The sequence below is a fragment of the Hibiscus syriacus genome, unplaced genomic scaffold, assembly GCF_006381635.1.
Source record: "Hibiscus syriacus cultivar Baekdansim isolate YM2019G1 unplaced genomic scaffold, ASM638163v2 tig00110597_pilon, whole genome shotgun sequence".
NCBI classification, from domain to species: Eukaryota; Viridiplantae; Streptophyta; class Magnoliopsida; order Malvales; family Malvaceae; genus Hibiscus; species Hibiscus syriacus.
In genome coordinates, this window is record NW_024062795.1 from 2,524,819 (window position 1) to 2,544,458 (window position 19,640).

At 35.4% G+C, this 19,640-nt stretch overlaps 2 protein-coding genes across 2 annotated transcripts; both read right to left on the reverse strand.

Moving 5' to 3' along the window:
- Positions 1-438: 438 nt before the first annotated feature.
- Positions 439-12,736, reverse strand: LOC120134424 (QWRF motif-containing protein 2-like). Its single transcript, XM_039150860.1, has 7 exons — positions 12,725-12,736; positions 10,496-12,033; positions 2,710-2,829; positions 1,958-2,074; positions 1,739-1,828; positions 821-928; positions 439-736 (listed from the first exon to the last, which is right to left on the reverse strand). The coding sequence occupies exons 2-7, from the start codon at positions 11,981-11,983 to the stop codon at positions 656-658; spliced, it is 2,004 nt and encodes a 667-aa protein (XP_039006791.1). The 5' UTR covers positions 11,984-12,033; positions 12,725-12,736; the 3' UTR covers positions 439-655.
- Positions 12,737-15,833: 3,097 nt separating this feature from the next.
- Positions 15,834-17,847, reverse strand: LOC120134429 (PXMP2/4 family protein 4-like). The gene is made up of 4 exons (XM_039150863.1): positions 17,446-17,847; positions 16,669-16,897; positions 16,202-16,326; positions 15,834-16,127 (listed from the first exon to the last, which is right to left on the reverse strand). The coding sequence occupies exons 1-4, from the start codon at positions 17,785-17,787 to the stop codon at positions 16,038-16,040; spliced, it is 786 nt and encodes a 261-aa protein (XP_039006794.1). The 5' UTR covers positions 17,788-17,847; the 3' UTR covers positions 15,834-16,037.
- Positions 17,848-19,640: the final 1,793 nt, after the last annotated feature.

Genomic DNA, 19,640 nt, shown 5'->3' on the forward strand with positions numbered 1-19,640 from the left:
ATGGCCCTGCACCGATTGGCATTCTTGACAAAATCAAAAGGAAAATGGTGGATCCCTCTTGTTGTTTACTCAAGATGACGCTTGAATGCTCCTTACGTTTCAAACATTGATCATCTCACCCCAAACGACCAAAATGAAATTCCGGGACGTAGTTGTTTGATCAACAAGGCTTACTCAGTTCGAGAAGGAAACTTGGTTCGTTTTCCTGCACTCGGTTCTATATTACACTATCAACACAATATCAATGTGGATGCAGTTCAATGAATAAGGAGAAATGGGAAAAGATGGTGTATGATTTAACAAGCATCAACAAGATCATGCTAAGATAATCAATCAATGTAGGTTGAGAAATACATGATGATCGATCATCGGATGAACTTACATATTTATATATACAATACTTTCTTTTACCTAATGAAAGAAGAACAAAGCCAAAAAGAAATCAGGAGTTCTTGTATACAGAAATCAGTTGAAGGGAAAAGCCACGTGATCTTGAAAAAAGACAACTGGTTCTAAAACAGCTAAAATGAGAAGACAAACCTAAGATATACTCAGTCTTCTGTGATTTTGTCAGGTGCTGCCTCCGCCCATTGTAAGAAACATGAGCTCGGGTGTAATGTTAGCGTTTAGGGTGAGTTGTCAAATAAGATTAGTTCTACATATGCGTGGTCAGGTTGCTGGTCACGGGTACGTGATTTACTTGTATTATATGTGACCTTAAGCTACAGTCCTGCACCTGTTGAAAATATTCAGAATGAGCCGCATAAAGCAATGAAAGCAGAAAAAAGATCGGAATATAAAACAAAACACCATATTTGACCTGAATGGCTGCTATTGCGGACAAAAACTCTTTACATCGTTCAAGCAAAACCTTTTCCTTTGCAGCCAAGCTCACAAGTTCCGCTACCAGAGAATTCATTTCCTCCACCTGCAAGGGACAAATGATATTAAGATAATAAGGTAGATTTGCCCTTTTCAAAGTGTATGTTCAGGCTTTAGTTAGGATTTGGGTTGATTATTGTAAAGGGTGTGTTTTGTTTTTATACATTATGTATCTTTCGGTTTTTAATGAATTAAGGCACTCTTTTCCTCCTTCCGCTGATTATAGAGCACAAAGATTAAGGAGCACTTTGTGCTCCATTAATCATGGAGGGGGTTTTTAAAGAGGCCTACCTTCTTATCAAAAAAAAAAAAGTGCAAGTTCAGAACACAAGGAATCTGTTTCTTAATGGAGATTACCAAGTATCTCTTGATAATGAATAATAGTAGTTCCTGTTGACAAAAACGTCTGATCTGATTTTTAGATAAGAAAAGCAAGGCAAAGAATCCAATCAGTCGCAAAGGATTTTTCTATTAACTTTCCCTTCTTTTCAGCATTATCTTTCAGTAAGCAGTTCCCTTTCCCATAAAAGAAAGCAACTGAATTGGAATATCGCATCTCTTCTTTTAAGGCCCACTACGGATGGTAACATAAATACTTCCACAGTTCGTCAGTTCCACCGTCTATCTAGTTTCACGGCTATTATTTATGGTTGAGTGCTTTCCATTTTCCGCAGCCATAATCAGCTTTTTATATCTAATGCTAATTAAGAGCTAGCTATAGAGCTCTGACCACATCTTTACAAGTTACAACTGGCATGTAAAGAACCCAATGATTATGAACAAATACCACAAAATAACTTAAATGGTGTTTATTTTGGAAGGCTAATGTCCAGAAAATTGAATTAATGAATTTTACCTTGGATGATAGTGAGCTTATCGAAGATGCCATTGCCTGCATCATCTCAACTGCTGAACTGACAGCATCCTTCAGATTTTGGATATCAACCTATTATAAGAGAAAACAGAAAGACAAAGAGGAACAAGATCAAAATTTTAAACCACACTGATAGTCATGAACTGAATCATTAACACATTGCGTATTGAAAAGTAGAAGAAAAATGGGGAAGAAACTTACTGTGGCTTTTCCAACAATTGGAAGTCGAAGAGTACTAGCCTTTAAAGCTTCAGTTGCTCCTAGCAAAGAGCTAGAGTGATCTCTTTCAAGAAGGTCCCACACTTCTAAATGAGCTATCTACATTCACCGATTATAAAAATGTATGTCACGAAGAGAATCCATGCTATGAAAGCCAGCATCTTGTAATGGAGAATGGAAATGATAAGGCCTGTTCTAACTAGCATGAAGTTAGGATGGGCAACAGATGATCTGAGGAGTCAAATTATCGAACCAGCAGCAGCTGTTTTCATTTTGGGAATCAAATATTACAGTAACAAGATTTCTCTTCTTGACTAGGTTTCTTATTTTCTTTTTTTGCTTTCTGACTTCCTCCAACTCTAGAAGGTGCATGAGATTCGAATATATATCTGACACAGACCCATTCTCTATGGAAAACAAGAATAATATATCAGATTTTCTTCTTCTTTTTTTCCATGTTTACAAATACTGAGTACCTACTCGTTTCATGATGTAATTGAATTGCAACTGCTCCTACAAAATATTAAAGGCCAGGCAGCCCACTTTGACCATTGCAGGAAACTTATTATAAGGTCAAGTCCTACTTTGGTAAATTCATGGATACAAACATGAATTACATGCATGATATGACAAATACAAAGGTAAAACCATAATCAGATGAAACAGTTGTGTCTATGAAGAAGTATACATGGGTTTAGTTTACTCCTGTTAGAAACTAGAAGTTTGAAACTTACTTGTCTTTTCAGGATGGAAGTCAATTTCAACTTTTGCCTCAACAATAGCAACTTAACTCTCTTGAGGGTGACAGAATGCCGCAGTTCTGATGTTGTTACCCATGCATTCCACAGATTTTTCTGATACAAAAGAAGGAAACATTGGAGATACTTATTAGAGATCATGTTAAACCTAAACTCACGATTAGTATTTTCTATTTTTATATCAAACTGATAATTGCACCAAATGGTTGATAAAAAAATATTTACTGTCAAATTGCATTAAAGTCCCAACTATGATTATTTTTTTTTTTTTTGGATAAATCAGAATTTATTACCCAAAATAACAATGTTATACTACAACAAATCAGCCAACAAAGAGACAAAGCAACCTAAATGCAAAAGAACCAAAGCTTGGTTAGACTATACCCCAAGCATTACAAAGCAATTGGTTAGTTCTATCAAGTCTATTAATAGCTTTGCCCCTAAGTCTAATACTAACAGTTTCAATAATGTCATTAAGCAAAATATCGATCGATCTTTGCCGACCCTGGAAAATACGTTGATTCCTTTCCTGCCAGATGAAGTAGATAAAAGCGTTCCAAGAAATCTTCAATAAGGTGGAGATAAGAGACTTCCCTCTCCAAGTTGTGCTAGCCCAAGATACCATAGTTTCCCAAGTAAGAGGAGTAATAGTCATATCGTTCAGTTGTAAAACTGCTTTCCAAAGTTCGATAGCAAAAGGACAGTGAGAGAAGAGGTGATCTCGCGATTCTTGATCTTGACAGCAGTTAACACATGTAGAATCAGAACATAAACCCAATTTCTGCAACCTGTCTCTGGTTGGTAACCGATTCAATAAGGCCATCCATGAAATCAAACTGTGTTTTGGGATATGCAAAGGATACCAGATAAGTTTGTGCCAACAAACCTTCATGCGTTTTATCCGAATCTTATCCCAGACTTCCTTGATCGGCTGATGAGCAGCCGAGACTATAGGGAAAGCAATAGATCTCAACTTGAGAATTCGACAAAAGCTCCAGCTGACATTAGATCCAGCTGCAAAAGTCCAGAAATCGTGCTCCTTTAGGATAAGGATAAAATCTGGCTTCATCATCGCCATTTAGGTATTGTCTTTTAGGATAATCAGTTCATGTTTCCTTCTTTATTTAACGGTCTTGCTCTTGATTCTTTTCGTGGTACTGATTGTGAATTAGCCAGACACAAATGGGCGTCATTTCCTCTTAGTAATAAAAAATAAGTCGAGTTCCTTTTAGTCTTCTATATAGTGATATTTGGGGGCCTTCAACTGTTTCAAATGTTTCTGGTGCTCAATGGTTTGTTTCTTTATAGATGATTGTACTCGTATCACATGGATCTATCTCCTCAAACAGAAATCCGATGTGAGCAAAGTCTTTCCTAACTTCTATAATATTGTTAACACTTAGTTTGGTACCAAAATTAAGAGATTTCGTTCAAATAGTCCAAAAGATTACTTTAAGCAATTCCTTTCTCCTTTTTCAGAAAGCATGAATTATTCATGAGTTACCACCTCAAGAGCAAAATGGTGTAGCAGAGAGAAAAAATGGTCATCTCCTAGAAGTCGTTAGAGCTCTATTGTTTCATAAGCATGTCCCTAAACAATACTGGGGGTGATTGTCTTAACTGCTACCCATCTAATCAATAGACTACCCACACATGTTCTTGAAATGCAAAGTCCGATTGACGTTCTCCTAAGGTTTTTTTCCCAACTTCTTGGCCTCTAATAACCTTATTCCTCGTATTTTTTGGTGTATTGCCTTTGTTCCTATTCATTCTCACCTTAGAGGAAAATCAAATCCGCGTGCCATTAAATGCATCTTTGTTGGATATTCCTCTACACAAAAAAGGTTATAAATGCTATCACCCACCTTCTCAAAAAATTCGTCTCAATTGATGTCACTTTTGTTGAAAATGATTCTCTTTTCAGCCTACTAATCTTCAGGGGAGACTTTTGAGTGAAGATAACACTGACAGTATTTTCTTCTTGATCCTAATCTTTCTAAGTCTACCACTTTACAGTCGACATCAATTCTTTGCAAATCACCAATTCCAGAACCTAAGCCTACTACACTAAACAAGTCAGCTAAGCCTGTTGAAATGATGGAAGATGAGGGAAATCAAGAGAGCTAAATAAAGGTTTATTCCAAGAAAAAGGCATCAATCTCTCGACGGGTACAAGTACAATCTCCTATTCATGTTATTGCACACTCAACAAAAATTGTTTCTAAACAGGTACCCGAGATCTCTTCTATACTGAATGGCAATACCACACCAAATATAGAGCCAGAAAATGAAAACCCAAACACTAATGACCTACTCAATACTCATTGCCCTTAGGAAATGAAAAAGGACCTGCACGAAACATCCACTATATCTCTTCTTGTCCTATCAGAACCTGTCCCAAAATCATAAAAATTTCCTAACCAATCTTCATCAATACTTGTACCAAAAAACCTGACTGAGGCATTAGGAAATAAGAGGCGGGAGGATGCTATGAAAACAGAAATGACAATCCTTGAAATAAAAACAAAACATTGGAGTTGGTTGAATTGTCCAAGTAATAAAAAAAACCAGTTGGATGCAGATGGGTGTTTTCTATAAAAATACAAGGCCAATGACTCAGTGGAAAGATAAAGAGCAAGGCTGGTTTCCAAAGGATATACTCAAAGTCTCAAACCGATGCAATTGACTACCTTGAGACATTTGCTTCCGTAATGAAAATGAACACGGCAAGAAGCAGCTATTTTTAAGTGGAAGCTACAGCAGTTTGATGTTGAAAATGCATTCGTCCATGGTGGTCTTGAAGAGGAAATTTACATGGTGGTTCCTCCTAGTTTTGAGTCAAAGAAAGGAACGGTGTGCAAGCTAAAGAAAGCTCTTTATGAGCTCAAACAATCACCACGAGCCTGGTTTGAGAGATTTACTAAGGTAATGATATCACTGGGATATAAGCAAAGACAGGGTGATCATACTTTGTTCACAAGACACTAATAACTTTGGAAAGGTTACAACGTTATTGGTGTATGTAGATGACATTATAGTGACTGGTAATGATGTTGAAGAAATGGAGAACTTGAAGAAATTTCTTTTGAAGGAATTTGAAATCAAAGAGCTAGTAAAATTGAAATACTTCCTAGGCATTGAGATAGTACGTTCAAAGCAAGGAATCTTAATTTCTCAACAGAAGTATGTACTCGACTTGCTCAAAGAGACAGGAAAATGGGTTGTAAAACCAGAAGAAATGCCAATTGAATTCAATCATGGACTATGTAATGCTCCTGAAGAACCCAGAGTAATCAATGGCTGGTTGGAAGATTGATATATCTAGCACACACAAGACAGGATACAACATTTGCGGTGAGTAATGTCAGCCAGTTTATGCACAATCGCAAAGAATCACATCTAAAAGCAGTAAATAGGATACTGCAATACTTGAAATGCAGTCTGGGAAAAGGGATTTTGTTTAAACATCAAACAAATTCAAGCATACACAGATGTAGATTATGTAGGGTCCTTAGCCGAGAGGAAGTCAACATCTGGGTATTGCACAATTCTAGGAGAAAACCTAATAACATGGAGAAGTAAAAAGCATAATGCGGTAGCAAGATCAAGTGCTGAATCAGAATTCAAATCGATGACATTGAGAGTATGCGAGTTACTCTGGGTGCATATAATCCTAGATGATTTAGGAATTAAGACAGAAGGGACCATGAAACTCTATTGTGACAGTAAATCAACTATCAATATTGCTCATAATCCTGTCAGCATGATTGAACAAAGCATATCGAAGTTGATAGGCATTTCATCAAGGGAAATTGGATAGTGGATTGATTTGCACTCCATTCGTCTCAACAAAGTACCAGTTAATATACTCACAAAAGGACTATCAAGGAAAACATATCAAGATATTCTTAGCAAGCTGGGAATGACAGATATTCATTCACCAGCTTGAGGGGGGATGTTGAATTGTATTAGAGTCCTAATTATGTTTACTTTAATACTTTATTAGGAGTACCTACTGTCTTAGGAGTTTTTTAAGTTTGAGTCCTTAATATCCTTATCTCTGGATAAACTTTATCTTCCTGTATCATCTTCCAGTAGAGTATTTTATTAGGAGTTAATTACTAAGTATTAAATAGGGGACATATGCCTACTGTTACGTGATATTAGAAAATAAGAACTTCAGTTTCTTTCTTTCTTTCTGCTTTTCAGTTTCTCTTCTGTTTTTCTGTCATTAACCATTAATGTTTATTATATGGAAAACTCTGCAGACCAATTTTGACTCAACACTGATTGTTGTTACCCAAGAAGTGCGACATCCTAAAGAATATTCAAAGCAGAGAAATCATTCCAATTCTACCTGTTAATATAATCTTTGAATAGGCCCTTTTAACTGATATACAGTCGGCATAATTCACTTATCTCTTGCAAAGAACATAAGTAAGAGCATCATGGCAAATTGACGACAGAGAATAATGGAATCCGATCTATATTTAAATAATTCCTGGTCAGTTGTATCTCCAATTTCAGCCTTTTTCCAATACGTCCATTAGACATTCCATTAAGCAAATTTATAACAGTAAATACAGATAGACAGAGATGGAAGCAGCTCGAAATCTCTTCATAAGTACAGAATTGGGACTAGATTGAAACACACAATCAGCCACAATTGATCTACTTTGATCTCACGTATCAAATTCATACAGTTTATGACGAACACTCATTCCAGTCTCCATATTGACCACATATATCAAACACACAATAGGCTTTTACTTTTTTATATAATTAACCTTTCTTTGCCTCTAACTTAGGCGTTAAAAAGGGACCATAGCAGAAGTGACACAATGACAATAAGGACAGAATAAAATATTTATCAGAATCCAACCCAATGACTATAACTGTACAGCATCCAATATTTTTTTTTATAGGAGAAGGCCTCATTAAAAAACCCCTTCATTATTAAGGAACTCAGATTGAATTCCCTAATCAGACGAAGGAGGAAAAGAGTGTCTTATACTTTATTAATAAAAAGATACATAAGATTTACAACATCAAGATAAACCCTTACAAACAATCATAACAACCCATAATAAAAACACCTAAAAACACACTAAAATTAGCCAATACCAGACTTTGCCAACCCATCAGCCTCTATATTGGTTGTTCTAGCCACCCATCTAATAACTCCCTCCACTTCTTTAAGCTTAACCACTATGTCACTAACAGTGGAGGCATAGAAATCAGGACACATAGTTCCATTCTTAACTCATTCCACTACCATTTTACAATCTGATTCAATAATCAATCGACCCTTAATACCTATTCTCATTGAATCAAAGAAATATAATCCCTCATGAACAGCCTTTAACTCCATCAGAATAGGAGGACCCGGACCAGTAGCCTTCTTAAAAGAACCTAAAAGTAGACCTTCATCATCTCTTAGAATACCCGCAATTCCACTGCTCTTCCAATCACAACTGGTAGCTGCATCCACATTCAGTTTGACAAAGCCTTTAGGAGGGGGGACCAAGGGATCGTAGAGACAATCGATTTGTTAAGAGGGAAACATGAATCCCCAAGGGAAGGGTCACTGATAAGAGAATCCAAAGAAATGACAGAATCTGCAAACTTAGCTAAGAACCAAGATGCAAGCCTAACTCTGGCTAAAGAAAATAAGTTAGTCAGGTTTAACTTCCCTCTTTCGAAGAAAATATCATTTCTAACTTTCCAAACAGTCCAAATAACAACAGCGGGAATAAAGTTCCAAATAGCAGAACTGGAATTTAGTTCTTCCCAAGCCAACAGGAAGTTCTACGCATTTTCTTGAAAAACCGAGCTAATGTTCCAATACTGTACAAATTTATTCCAAAGAGACCACACGACAGAACAAGAGAAAAATAAGTGAGAAGAGGATTCGTCAACCAAATTACATAGAGGACAAGAGAGATCTACAATATCCGTAACCCCTCTTTTAACCAGTTCAGTCCTCACTGGCAGTTTTTGAAGAACCACCTGCCACATAAAGAATTCAATTTTTGGTGGCACCAATCCTTTCCACAAAACTTTCTTCCAAAAAGAATTCTCCTGGGAACCCGAGGAACAAATCTTCACGCATGAATTTACAGAATAAACACCAACCCCGTTCCCTTTCCAGATCAGAGCATCACTGGCCTCTTTAGACAAACAAAAATTAGAAATGATAGTCATCAGATCCGCCCACTGTTCAAATTCCCAATCTGCCAAGCTCTTCCTCAATTGAATATTCCAAATCCAACCCAAAGAACTAAACTCGCCGAATTCGAATAATTTACCACTCTGATTTGAAGAGAGAGCAAACAGCCTCGGAAAAGAGACTTTAAGAGGGCAGTCCATTGCCCATTTGTCCTGCCAAAATCGAATAAATTGACCACTACCAACTTAAATTCTGCACATACTACGAAATTTTGAGCCAAATGAGTCTTCTTTAAAATGAGTATTAACCACTGAACTCCATATCCAAGAAGATTGAGATGGTATCTTGCTATTAAACAATAATGTGTAAGGATCTAAATTGTATTTAGAACATATCAACCTTCTCCAAACAACATTCCTTTCATTAGCAAACCTCTAAGACCATTTCCCCAGAAGGGCTTTGTTCGTATTTTTAATATTCAACACTCCCAATCCTCCCTCCTTAGATTTGCACACATTTGGCCAACTAACCCAATGAATTTTGTTTCTCACCATTCCACCTCCCGATAAGAATTTAGACATAATGGAATTGAGTTTGGAATTAACCGAAGAGGGAATTTTAAAGAGAGACAAGTAGTACGTTGGAAGTGAGCAAAGAACCGATTTAATCAAGACTAACCTCCCTGCCAATGAAAGAGTGGCAGTTTTCCAACCTGCAAGCTTCTTGTAAAATTTTGAAACCACCTGATCCCAAAGAGAGGAAGAATTTCGTGTTGCACTGAGAGGCAAGACTAGATATTCAGAAGGAAAATTCCCAACTGCACAACCAATAGACGCCGCCCAATCATCAACCTCCTCTGCAGCCATATTAACACCAAATAATCTGTTTTTCTTCAAATAATCTACATCTTTGGCCTCTCTATAATGGTGAGAACTCAAAATACTACTCAAGTAAGTTTAAGCAATTATAGTTACCGATAATGTATTCTAGTGAGAAAATGAAGGAGGGGTAAAGAGGCTGCTAAATAACATTCATAAATACGAATTTCTCAAAAAGTTTTACATCATCTTGAGCCGGTAAGTACCATGCCAAACCTGCCTCGAGTTCTAGCTCTTATTTTCAACATGGAGCCAAGCCAACTCACATATCAATGATCGCATCAAATATTTGTACTATTCAAAAGCATGACAATATATTGCCTTAAGACCCTCTTATGTCACTAAATCTAGTCTCAATAGCAAATATAAAAAAGACAACTGGAAATGGTACCACTTTCTTAGGAGTTATGGGTAATTCATGCAGCCATAAATGAAAAACCAAATGAAATGCAACCGGTGCATGAATTTAGCAATAAAGCACCCAAAATATATTAAATAATAACATATTGGACTACACTATATGATCTCTCCAAGGGATATCATAATGCAAGAACTAAGTTGCCACTTATGGATATCATAGGCAATCTTTTGTTGCCAAACTAATATTGGTGAAAAAAATTAAAGCATTCATCAAATAGTTAATCAAAAATCAAGTGGGCATGAACATTGAATGTATTGAGGAGGATTATGAGATGGAAAGGGAGTGTGACCATACCTCGGCACTCAGTTTCTGCGTGATGAAAGTAGCATCTGCCCTTGCATTTGCAAATCTCCATTGCAAATAACCATTATAAAAAAGCCTCAACATGTGAGCATCAACAATTCGATCCTCTCCCTTCTTTCCCCTCCAATCAACAGAAAAGCTAAGGATCGAAGGGGTATTAACAGCAGTACCACTCATCTCTTTACTACCAACTGCATTTCTAACCCGACCAGGACTTAGCCCTCTTGATGGAGACGAACTCAAAGATGTCCAAAGCTTACTAGGAGAAGCAGGTCTTATACTACCTCTCATAGGAGAAGCCACTGCACCATCACAAGAAACCCTTCTTGATTGACTAAACTTAGCTGGAGAACCAATTCTAGACCCTGGGCTTGAAGACAACGGTGAACCTGGGTCCTGCAACCGCCTTAACCGGCTATTAGTTTCCTGCCAAAACCTGGCAGAGACGGCAATATTACTGGGTACATTCTTCCCTTTCAAATTCCCACTTCTTCCAGTTCCAGAATTGGTGCTCCCAGAAGATATACTATCTGTATCAGATGTAGCAAGTTCACAATGAGCCTCAATTAAAGAATTGGAATCTGGGTTTTGCTTATTAGCTTCTTTTAATAACTCGGAACTTCCCAAATCCAAACTCAGTCTACTACCACCATCAAAGGAAACCCTCCTGCTACTCTCATCAAGCATCATCGAATGTTGCAATGACTTAGCTAAAATTGTCCCAGATCCGAAAACCTTCCTTTCACCACTACAATCCAAGCTCCTATACAACGGATTAGAACCTGAACCCGAACCCGGGATCACTTGCCGTGTTCTCCCGGGCCAGAGTGGCTGATCCGCCGGCTTCGAGTTCTCCCCGTGATCTCTCACCGGAGTTGCTCGACGTCTCTCGGGAGTCTCTTTCCTTATCAAAGTAGAACCCACTTGAGCCTTTGTCTTACTGATCGGAAGCGAATAGGCCTCACCTTGGAAAGAAACCGACAAACTTCTCGTTGAAGTAATCAACATCTTGGTAGCAGCTGACATTTCCGCGGTGCCATTAACATTATTTCCTTGCGACAATTGACTCCCCGGACGCCTCCGGTCGACGGATTGAGACCGTTTGGAAAGCAAAGATGAAGTCGTCGAAGTAGAACTAGCATTTGTTGAACGAGAAACAAGCGGAGAATGAAATCTCGTAGCTGTTTTGTTACCCGTCGATATCGTATTAGTGGAACGAGAGATAAGCGGTGAAGGAAATCTCGCCGGCGTTTTGGCTGCTGCTGAATAAGAAGAAGTGGAAGGAGATGGAGACAAATACCTCGAAGAAACTTGTCTACCTCTGGGTTTTCTCGTAACAGTTGAGCCATTGTCTTTGAGAGGAGGCCTTTTTGCTGTTCCAGCTGTTGGGTTTTCTCTCTGATGGGTATTTGTTTCTTGTCGCGGTTCTTCAACGGACTGTGAAGGAGTTGGTGGACGAGACAATGCAGCCACCATCATCAGAGACTGCCAAGGAATCTAAATTCTTTTCCACATTGCTTTGAAAGAAACTTCTGTGTATTAATGGGTGGTGAGTGTCTCCATTTCCATGGCTAAAAAACTGGGGGGGGGGAAGGAATTTTAGGTGATCTAAACCAGTGTGTAGGGGCAGCCATACAGGGTTTTGGAAGGATCTTCCATTTTTTACTTCAACCACAGTGAAACCCAGACAGCCTTCTTTCTGGGTTTACAGAGATAAAGAGGAGAGAAGAGTAGGTAAGCTCAGATTTAGGAAAAGAAAGATAGAGAATCAGCTGGGCTTGTGGCTTTGGGTTTTTACGATTCTTCGTAAAACGTTAGGTTAATTAATTATAAATTTCCAACTTTAAAACGTTAGGTTTTTACGATTATTTGCAACTTGCATATGATACTTATGCACGATTAAATTCAAATCTCTTACAACTTCGATTACAAGCATGCATCAGATGGTATATCAATATCACAACAATTAATGTGAAACGAAAAATAAAGCAAATTAATTAGGAATAAAATCTTTAAAACAAAGATTAAGACCCTTTGTCATAAGCACAATCTTTTGATCTAACATCACTTTAATTAAGCTGAACATAAATCAAATCAATGATTAGAAAACACCTGAACCAATTGTTTATTGATATTATATTTGAGATTTAGTTCCATATTCCGGGGAAAAAAATATCAATTTTCTCAATAAACAAACAGCATACGGCCTACGGGATTTACCTTCAATTTGTGTTGTTATAGAGAGAGTACCCTAGGAAGAGCCGAAGAGGAGAGACATGAAAACAGCTTCCAAGCAACAAAGAAATTGATGGTATTAAATGAAATATTATACCAAACAAACTTCAAGTTTTAAAGATATGTATAGTGAATGTCTAAGTTTTAGTCCTCTTATGTTTAAATTTTAGATTTAATTATTTGATTTTAATTTGATATAATTTATCTCTTTATATTTACAACATTATTAGTAAATTCAAACTGATAATATCTTTAACTACTATTGTTAAAGTAACGACATGATTAAAAAAAAACTGATCACTTGATTACAATATAAACTAATTATTAATTAAATATGATTAATTGAATTTTCATGTGTTTCTAACAATGCCACGAACAATAAACAGGTAACGATAATTTCAAACGAAACCTACTAATAAGTTTATAAAGGTAAAGGACCAAATAATACCAAGTTAAAGTATAGGGATTAACTATCAAATTTCAACATAATGTAAGGATTAAAATATACCAAATTAAGAAAAGTGAAGACAAAAAGAATGCATAGTGATAATTGGAAGCAAAGTCTTATAATATAAATAACTCATTTGTTTAATTAGAGTTTAATATAAAGATGCAATGTCCCTCTTGAAATCTCCATTTCCCTTGTTTCCAACGCGTATGAAGGGTCCAACATTTCTACAGCTTGCAATAGCATTGAATTTCTCGGCACTAATTTTAAACACAAAATATTACCTAAAACTAAACCATAATTTTGCAAGTAGTTTTCCTTTTGTTTAGGGATGTTTAAACGGCAAATTCAGTTTAAAACTAAATTAACTGTTAATTAAACCATTTTTTTTAATAAAATCATTAATTGAACTGAAGAAAGTTCGGTTAATTCGATCACTTACCCAATTAACCAAAAAAAATTATAATTTCTTAGTTAGATTAATTTGAGTTTAATATAGATACTTTTTTATTTGAGTTAAAATTTAATTAAGTCTTGACAATTTAATTTATTGAGTCTAATATGATTAAAAAATAGTCGTGTCTTAATTCTTAATGTGTTTGGGCTTAAAATATGCATTTAATATATATATTAAATATCTAATATTTTCGATTAATTAATCGATTTGGAAATGAATAAATCATTAACTGAATATTAAATTTTATATCTTAACGTAAAATCATGGTTCGTTATGATATTATATATAGTTCTTAGAGAACAAAGTTTCTACATATTGTTGAATTATATATGTTGGGAACTCATCAAGTGGTTTCAATGGTTAAAAGAAGTGTTCTTCTACTTTAAGGTTTTAAATTTGAGTAGTTGTGTTTATAGGATGTGTACATTGTTCATAGTTAATAAAAATTAATATTATGATCACTTCATACTAATAAAAAAATTATAAGTTGGAAAAGGGTATAGAGTTATCTTAAAAGCCAAAATGAAGTTGACTTATTTATTTGAAATCATCCTATGAAAGTGGGAACAATGATATTAGAAAAAGGTGGTGGGTCGTCTAAGCGATCGTTGGACACTTCTAATCATATGAAAATGACCCAGATGCAATTTTATTTGTTATGTCCCTCCACTTTTCCTTCTAATGGGTAGTTCCCCATTTTTAATATATATATTTATACAAATTGTTGTGTGATCCATGTGTTTAAAAACAAAACGATGTTTCAATCATATAATTTCTTTTTTTCTCCCCCTGTTTTATGCATTTGGGGTGCGAGGCTTACATCAATGCCCTCTCTTTCTGTTTTTTCTGTTGTAATTATGTCCATTTGATTGTATTGATTTGATTTCTTTTTTCTATTTATTTGGAGGATTATATTGTCATACTCGTATATCAGTTATAGAACCTATCGAGTAATCTCAGTGATTAAAGAGAATATTATTTTCTCTTGAGATCTTGAATTCGAACAATTGTATTTTTAAGCTGTATATACATTATCAATGATTAAAAAAATTATGAACATATATTGTTTTATTATCACTTTACAATACTAAAAGAAATATAGATTATGAAATGATGGAATAATTGGTCTGAAAGGAAAAACACCCCATTAAGTGATGCTTTTGTTTAATTGGGGTATCGGTTTATTCAATGCCTCACCCTTTAACTCCGTGCAACACACCTCTATTAAAGTTGAGGGTAAACTACATATTTACTAACAACGTTAAAAAAAACAGAACTATTGATGTGAATTTTTTTTTTTATTTTTTTCAATGATGGCATTACATTATGTTATGGTGACATGCTAGCATAGTCGTTAATTTTCTAACAACGGTCTTCGGGTTACCAAAATGGAACTAAAACACAAATTTAGGTATAATATTAAAAAAATAGTTGGATGATCAAAACGGAACAACGGAACTAGGGTGAATGAATATGTAGTTCACCCTAAAAAATATTTCTTTTAAGTCATGTTAATCTTATAGAACTACACAACGGGTCTCAGAAATGATAAAAAAAAGCTTCCTTGTTTTGAGAGCAAGATACCTTGACGAGAAGATGGGTAGTGGTGGCAGGGGAATCTGCGTTTTGTTTTGATGCTGGAGGGGAGATCAGATGGTTTTTCCGGTGGCTGCTGAATGATTAGCCTTTAGGATGAGACTGGAGAGATGGATTCGGATGCAATACGAAATTTTTTAGAACTTTTTTGGAACAAAGGTTGAAATGGGTTGGGATTTTCAGGCATCTTCTTGCTTGACTGAGAAACACAATGGCGGGAAGAACAGGAAGTTCATTGTCACGGGTCGCCGTTTTGGTATTCACCGTTACTTTCAGTAGTTATTGAAGAAGACAAAACTCAATTCTTCCATGAACGCCAAAACGTATGAATTTCAAGCAACTCCATATAAAAGAAAACTAAAGCAGATTACGATATTATCATTCTATTATCATCCAACTAAAACTGAAGATTATATACTTCATCTCCTTACAAAATGCTCACTTATCGTTTATATTACTAGATTTTTGCATCAAAATGTAAACTTTTTAGATAAATGTAAGTATTATATCCAAAGATCAGCAGCAGCAAGCTGCTATAAAAGGACTAGAGTTTCTCAAAAAATGTAAACTTACAATAACTGTAACGTGGAAGAAGAAGGAAACAAAATTTCAAAACAAAAAATAATGATTCCCTACTTGATTCATCCCTTCCAGTTTTAGTGTTTTACCCCTAAGCATATCTTTGCACGAAGACTATAAGGACCGGATTCCGGTGAGTTAATATTTTTTTGTCCTATCTTCAATCTGTTGTAGAAAGCCGGATCTTGAACGCGAGAGAACTGATGGTAGCAAATCAATCAGCAGGTAGCTGAGACCGGTTTCTCTAGACTTGCCATGTATGTCATGTAGACAGTCCACAAATATGAAAATGAATTGCTCACCAGCGGCTGTCAAAATGAATGCCATCAGGAATAAATTTCATGAATTAAAGCCAGATAGAGGAAGGAAGAATCAACCATACCTGCAAATGAACTGGGATGAACCTGAAAGTGATGAAGTCGCAAAACGGCCAGTACATCACACCACTTAACATTGTAGGAAGCAAGTCTCGCTTTAACCTGGAAACAATTTCTTCACTGCTTTCACCTACAACCATCCGCAACAACTTAAGGCAAGCACTTACCGCGATTATTTCTCAAATATGTAAAGGTGAAACGCGATATGAGTCCTAGTTGGATCATGTAAATATGGCTATAAAAAGGTTATGCATGAGTAATAAACATCATACATTGATGCAATTCGGTTGTTTTCAAAATACAAAAATCGGCAGAGCGAATATATATCACGACAGGAATAATAAGAGCGTAGTAGAGTAACTAAAGAATCGCAAAGCTGTATTCATCTTCCGACATGCAAGGAAAGGCATCGTAATAGAAGTAGCTGATGAATGCAAAGCTTTGTTCATCTTATGACATGTAAGGAGCATACCTTGTAGGCGAGCATTCAACGAGAAGAAAACAACCGTCATGACAGGTCCAAAAATGAGCTGCCCCATGGCCATTTTCTTGAAAGTAGTGATCAAATCCCTCTTCGGAAAGAGCTTCGACATCAAGTTGAACCAGAAATGCAGAGACGGCCCTAATATCAACAATCCATATCCAGCCATGCGTGACATCCTCACCAAATCGTAAGGATCCGCCAGCGACATTGAAATTGTCTGACCACAGAATTCCATATTAAAAACATAATAAAAGATTTAGATCCCGACTCCTGATGCAAGTAACTACAAAGACACTGCTGGGAACACAAATACAAACAAGATTTTGCATGTATGCTAAATGCGTAGTTCATATCCAAATGCAGGCAAACTATACTTAATACGGCAAACAAAGTTCCAAATGATAATTAAACAACAAAATACCCACTAAATCATTTTTAATGAAATACTACATGGTATTTGTTCAAGCATAAGTAAATAAATTGTGAAGCCTAAATGTTCTAAATGCCTCCAAGAAATGAAATGTTTGTTTTCTGCACAAGACAAGTCAAATTTGACTTGTCAAAAGCTCAAGCATAGCCTCCTTCCATGTTTTTGGTGTGAAAGGGCATCCTTTGTCAGGAAAAGAAAAAGGTATAGTTTCCAGACAACCCAGAAGATTTTCTTTCCTTTTCCTCCACTTTCTCATCAACCAAACAGAAGGTAAATACAAAGTTTTCAACTTTTAATCAACAAAAAACAAGTTTAAAAAAATAAAAAGGGATTACCTGAGAAGACAAATCAGCAGCTATATAAATAGCCGAGGAAGTAACGCTCTTAGTTAAAACGGGCCACGATTTCACCATTCCTAAATACCATCCAACAAACCCAACCTTCCCAAACGACGCCGCTGAAGACGAAGAAGAAGAAAACGGAGAAGTCAAAAGCGAATGAGGGATCTCATACTCTCTCACTTTCTTTACCACGCTCGGGAACCGGAAATACTCCCTGGTTTGAGCCTGCGTTTGGTTCCTGAGAAACGAATGGATTCTGTTGATCGGGCCGGTTAAGTCGGATTGTTTCTGTAACAGGCGGGAGATGCTACCGAATCTACGCAAAGAACCGCTCATCGTGTTTCCTTCTTCTGCTGTTTCTATTTCAATGGCGTCGGGTTTTGAAAAAGCTTTGATTTTCGGAGAGGGTTTTGCGGTGGTTTTTGATTTGTTTCTAAAGAAAAAGAATGGTTTTTTTAATTTTTATTTAATTTTGGGCGTTGTTTATCTATTGGTGGTGGAAATCTCGTGGTTTGTCAAGAATATTTCCGCGAGTAGTAAATTCAGTTGTACTCACTTATGTAAAATGGTTTGATTATTCTTCTCACATTTGTAATTTAGTTACATTCTTTTTATTCCCATGAATTTAAATTTTTTAATTTAATAATTGAAGTACAATAAGTATACTTTTTTTAAAAAAATTATTTAACATAGTTTTTTTTGTTTAATTTATTTTATTTTATAAATTAATATCAATTTAAGTGAAATAAATTAATATTAAAAATAATAAAATTTTCATTATATCAAATTAAATTCTTTAATGCATGTTATTTTTTTAGTTGAGAAGCACAAATAAGAGTACCAAAAAATAAAAATAAAAAACTGTTTCAGAGGATCACATATGATATTAATGGGTTTTTTTAATAAACATTAAAAATATATTGTGCTTGTGCTTGTCAATTTTAGATATCAGATTAAACTTAAAATATATAAATATCATATTAAGAAAATATGAAATGTAAATATTAAATAAAAAATATTAGTTTTCGGTGTTATATGAGGTATTAAACTTAATTTTAATATAATAAATGGGTGGATATAGCAGCGAGTAGAAATGAAATAGTGAAGGTACAGCGCGTAGAGGAAGGGTTGTCTTGTTCGAACACACTCCGTGAGTTTGGGCTGTTAATTAAATAATTGTTTTTGACACGATCGCTTCCCCCTTTCTTTTAACGACACGTCTCTTTCTAATTACACGTAACCAGTGAACCTCCAAGTTTCCAAGTTCTCTTGTTGGTTTGTGTCCAAAGAGCTGACCTTTGCAGTTACATCCCTCCACCTTTGTTTACTTGAAATCGTTGCCCATAACTTCAAATTCAAATTCAAATTCAAATTCAAATTCGGTGTCTCGTATGTATATTTCCTACTTCTGGTTTAGTGTTCACATCCACCGGCCGATTTAAATATGATAAAATAATTTAAATTCGTCAAATTTTGATATAATTGTATACATAAAATTCAATTTAATAGTTTATAATTTAAATTAGTCTTTCAATAAATTAAATATCGATGATCAAAATTTTTAAAACAAATAGTGTTCTATGATCAAAATGAATAAAAATAAATTACATTGATGGTTTCTTTCGTTTTCAATTTGTCTTTTTTGTAATAATAAATCGTACATATATTAATCGATAATAATATCGGTAAAAATAACTTTAAAGAAGTAAAAACATGACCTACTAAAGAGTGAGTTGCGCCATTAGTTGCACGACGAACATGACATGTTGCAATATAGGGGTTACCGTCAAACAAACAACGAACAGAACTAAAGCACGGAACGATAACCACTGGCGAAAACTCCATGTCAAATACCATCCAAATGTCATGACACTGTTCAATATTTCAAGGGATAGATTTGTCTTATCCAATTTTGAAAACAGTTACATTTTGATCTTTTATATTATCAGTTCATTATATTTTAATTATTGAACCATTAACTCTTTTTAGTAAGTTTGTAAAAATGAATAAAATTTTAACATGACCCCTGAATAAAACGGACCAACAATAAAATAACCAGAATGCAACTTTTTTAAAACTGATGACCATAATAAAATAGACAAAATAAAAGAGATCATCAATGTATTTTTCCCAATAAATAATCAAAATCTTGAAAGTCATACAGATGTAAATAACATTTATTCACCAAT